At 41.5% G+C, this 1,994-nt stretch overlaps 1 protein-coding gene across 1 annotated transcript in view; it reads left to right on the top strand.

Moving 5' to 3' along the window:
• The window catches only part of LOC117945072 (rabphilin-3A-like), a 23,683-nt gene that overhangs the window by 10,027 nt on the left and 11,662 nt on the right, over window positions 1-1,994 (top strand). Inside the window, exons 7-10 of the mRNA XM_034872326.1 lie at window positions 285-364; window positions 504-578; window positions 1,557-1,666; window positions 1,776-1,906. Of these exons, the coding sequence (XP_034728217.1) occupies window positions 285-364; window positions 504-578; window positions 1,557-1,666; window positions 1,776-1,906 (396 nt within the window). The remainder of the gene's footprint in view (window positions 1-284; window positions 365-503; window positions 579-1,556; window positions 1,667-1,775; window positions 1,907-1,994) is intronic.

Genomic DNA, 1,994 nt, shown 5'->3' with positions numbered 1-1,994 from the left:
TTACATGGAGTCTGGTGGGTTTGGTGATGGTGATTTCTGTTTCATGTTAAACTAAAAGGTCTATCTCTGTAGGGATCCTTTCATAATGTTGTCAGAATAATAATCTGAGTCTGTCAGCGGCCAGAACACAACTCTTATTGGACGCTGACTGATGCTGAACATCTGTCCTGTAGGGTTACATTTCACAGCTGCCGGTGACAGAGTTCTCGCTCAATACTGGACCAATAGATTAGGATGCTGCGTCTCTGTGGTCTAACATAACGACTGGTCTGGGTCTCTTTCAGCCACCCTGGGCTCTCTGGAGTTCAGTCTGCTCTACGAACAGGAAAGCAACAGCCTGCACTGTAGCATCCTCCGAGCAAAGGTACCGCTCCTCGTTCGTTAACACTACAGGGCAATTGTATGGTGTAGGTGTATGTTAAGACTCCCGAAAGACACCTCGGCTTAATTCCTCATCGCCGTTCATGCCGATGTGATGGACACGGTGCTCCGTTTCTCCTCAGGGACTGAAGCCCATGGACTCAAACGGACTGGCAGACCCTTATATCAAACTCCATCTGCTGCCTGGGGCGAGTAAGGTAAAAAAACGCACCTGTCCTACATTCAGCTTTTACTTCCTTTAAAAGATTTATTACCCTAATAGCTTGCCAAGTAATAAAAAAAGAAAGACAGGAAAGGAAAGGGAGGTGATTTTTGACTGGTGACAGGCCTTCTGCTAGATCAAGCCTGACCCCTTGTGGTGGGAATTGACAAAATCATAACCCCCGCATGGAGATGATATCAAGAAGTAGATATGGAGACATTACACATGAAGATAGAAACACATAAGAACACAGACTGAACTATAGATGCATTCATTAAAACACAAAAACTCCATATACATGTGTATGTATGTATATGTGTACATGGCGGTGGACTGGTAGCTGGAGAGGTACCAGTTCCCCTCGTGGGCACTGCCAAGGTGCTCTTGAGCAAGGCATCGAACCCCCAACTGCTCGGATTGCCTTTCTATGGGCAGCCCCCCCCCCCCACAATCTGACATCTCTCCAATAGTGCATGTATAGGACCTGAGCATGTGTGTGTAGTTCAGGCCTGTGTGTAATAACAACAGAGTGTACAATGTAATTTCCCCTTGTGGGATTTAAAAAGTATATATTATTATTATTATTATTATTATTATTATTATTATTATTATTGTTATTATTATCATTATTATTATTATTATTATTATTATTATTGTTATTGTTATTATTGTTATTATTATCATTATTACTGTTATTATTATTATTATCATTAGTATTATTATTATTGTTATTATTATTATTATCATTATTATTATTATTATTATTATTATTGTTGTTATTGCTATTATTATTATTATCATTATCATTATCATTATTATTATCATTATTATTATTATTATTATTATTATTATTATCATCATTATTATAATTAATAAGTAAGAACCTGAGAATGAGCCTGATGTGGGACCTTTAATAACTGACGTATTGGAGAATTAAACATGTCTCTGTCCTGATCTAACCGGTTTCTAACAGTCCAACAAGCTGCGCACAAAGACCTTGAGAAACACCCGCAACCCGACGTGGAACGAGACGCTCACCTACCACGGCCTGACGGACGATGACATGCAGCGTAAGACCCTCAGGTGGATACCCCCGCCCCCCCAGACACCGTCGATCCACCCCTCCGGGTCACCTGGTGTGCCCTCCCTTGACTCAGAAGCTGCGTGTGATTCATGTCTTGTTGATTTGCAGGCTGTCTGTCTGCGATGAAGACAAGTTTGGGCATAACGAGTTCATCGGCGAAACCCGGGTGGCGCTGAAGAAGCTGAAGATGAACCAGAAGAAGAACTTCAACGTGTGTCTGGAGAGAGTCGTCCCTGTGAGTCAAAACTCGGTCTAGAACTCTCTATAATTTACAGATAGAGCAGGTCTAGACCGCTCTATAATTTACAGATAGAGCAGGTCTAGACC

This window comes from Etheostoma cragini, chromosome 5 (genome assembly GCF_013103735.1).
Source record: "Etheostoma cragini isolate CJK2018 chromosome 5, CSU_Ecrag_1.0, whole genome shotgun sequence".
Classification (NCBI taxonomy): Eukaryota; Metazoa; Chordata; class Actinopteri; order Perciformes; family Percidae; genus Etheostoma; species Etheostoma cragini.
Note: the sequence above shows the minus strand (reverse complement) of the source record. Positions and strands in the feature narration are given on the sequence as shown.